This window comes from Rattus rattus, chromosome 5 (assembly GCF_011064425.1).
Source record: "Rattus rattus isolate New Zealand chromosome 5, Rrattus_CSIRO_v1, whole genome shotgun sequence".
Lineage (NCBI taxonomy): Eukaryota > Metazoa > Chordata > Mammalia > Rodentia > Muridae > Rattus > Rattus rattus.
This window is the reverse complement of record NC_046158.1, coordinates 153,644,551-153,646,703: the sequence shown is the minus strand read 5'-3', so window position 1 is coordinate 153,646,703 and position 2,153 is coordinate 153,644,551. Positions and strand designations below refer to the sequence as shown.

At 48.7% G+C, this 2,153-nt stretch overlaps 1 protein-coding gene across 1 annotated transcript; it reads right to left on the bottom strand.

Annotated features, from left to right (window-relative positions):
• Positions 1-369: 369 nt before the first annotated feature.
• Positions 370-1,929, bottom strand: LOC116900782 (antileukoproteinase-like). Its single transcript, XM_032902492.1, has 3 exons — positions 1,845-1,929; positions 988-1,149; positions 370-506 (listed from the first exon to the last, which is right to left on the bottom strand). The coding sequence occupies exons 1-3, from the start codon at positions 1,927-1,929 to the stop codon at positions 370-372; spliced, it is 384 nt and encodes a 127-aa protein (XP_032758383.1).
• Positions 1,930-2,153: the final 224 nt, after the last annotated feature.

The window sequence follows — 2,153 nt, the reverse complement described above, 5'->3', positions numbered from 1 at the left end:
CACTGAAGTGGACATTCCTCAGATTATACCTATCCTTTGTGCTCTGCCCAGAGACACCATGAAGTATATAACCTGGATAACACATAGTGCACACAGTGCCGTTTGCAAAACGTTTCAAATTCAGAATTTCCATTCTGCAAGCAAAGAGATGCAGACAGTCATTACCCAGACAGGGTACAGTAGAATTAAAGCCCAAGGAATTCTAAGCTTTGCCCTAAGAAATAGAGGACAGTTCCCTTAAAGGACAAACAGACAGGGGCTCTTGATTAGAGCAGAATCTCCTGGCACATAAGACTTGAGCTCTGGAACCTTCCGGCAGAAAAGGGCTGGAGAAAACAGAGATCTCTGTACGCCAGCCCACTCCTTACCTTACACTGGGGGAAGGCAGACTTTCCCACAATTGAGCTTACAACACTTGAGTTCGCCAAGACAGTCGGTGTCCATCGTGCACCGACTCTTCGGACATTTTCCTGCAAATCTGGGGCAATACCCTGGCTTTTTCTTCACTGGTGAGAAAAGATTCACAGGGGATCTTGAACTTCAGGCACTACATCTCCACTTCATGAACCCAATGTCTCCTGCCCAAGCAAGAAAGGTCATCCCCTTCCATCCCTCACCTCCATCACCTCCACCCCAACATGTCTCCTGAAGGAGTACCTGGTTCCTCTCTATGGTCTACTCTAATGTCTAGCCTCCAGCCAGTGCAGGGGACTGGCTGTGCAACCTGACAGGGTTGAATGGTTTCCATTAAGCTGTAGAATGCCTAATGCCTAGTGATATCTTATAAACCTTCATCCTCACAGAGTGGCTGCTTCAGACAAGTGGCTCTCCATGCCCACAGCATCAAGATGCCTTGGCTAACTGACATCTTGGACCCAACAGCTCTGAGAAACAAGGATGCCTGGGAGGACCCCTTCATTCACTCAGCCCCCTTCAGGGCTGTCTCTTGATGCTCATTTTCCTCTACCTAGTTTCCCGCTGGCTCACCTGGTCCACGAATACGAATAGGATTCACCCATTTGACGTCACAATTATCTTGGCAGCACCTCTGCTTTTTCGGGCATTCCTGGTCAGTACCGCACTGTGGTTTCTCATGTTGAAGGCACGGGGCAGGCTTTCTGGCAGGGTAGGCTCCAACTTTGATAGTATCTAAGGAGAAGATTAAGATCTTAAGAGGGGGGGGTTGGGGATTTAGCTCAGTGGTAGAGCGCTTGCCTAGGAAGCCCAAGGCCCTGGGTTCGGTCCCCAGCTTTGAAAAAAAGAAAAAAAAAAAAAAAAAAAAAAAAGATCTTAAGAGGGCATGGACCGCCATTATTCCTCGACAAAGGTCCACGTCTCAGCATATAGTCCGTTACTCCAATGACCCACAACTTCAAAGAGAAATACCCGACTGCTCCGGGGGAGAGAGATAGACTTTGTCAAGCAAGGCATGTGACCAGGAGAAATCAGAGATTGAGGTTTAAAAGCACAAGGTTCCCAGTCAAGTTTTTCCATCTCAGGGCTAAGCTAGACCTCATGAAGACAGAAGGGGAGAGTAGGGATAATGGAGACCAAGAGAAATAAATATGAAGGGAAGGAACATGTGAGGTGCTGAGAACTAAAGCCAGAGGCAGAGACAGAAAGACTGAGGGGCCAGGAGCTGTGTGGGACCTGAACTGACTAATGTCTGCATAATAAGAGCAGCATCTCTACATGCCTTGAAGCCTCATACAGACTTCAGACTCCAGCGAGACACGGAGGTCTCCCTTAGGTCCAGAGTAAGGAGAGAAAGATCCTATAAAAGGAAACACACCCAAAACCATCAGGAGCCCAGTCAGTGTTGGACCAAAGTAATGCCCACTCACCATTTTTGCCTCCTTCCACACTCCAGGGTGCCAGGACACCCAGAGCAAGGAGCACCGTGAGAGGGAAGAGGCCGCTGGACTTCATGGTGAAGGCAGGGTAGCTCTGATGAGCAGTCCCAAGTTCACTATTTATGTCTTTACCAGTAGGCGTGGCCCCAGTGGAATTTATTTGGCCCCTCCCACCTGCTATTGCATAGGCAGGAAGCTTAGCCACAGAACAGAAATCTTGATGCTACAGAAGTAGGTGGTGGACTTTCTGTTTCAGGCAGGACAATGAGGCCATCAGAGTAACCGCCTGAGAGCTGAAAT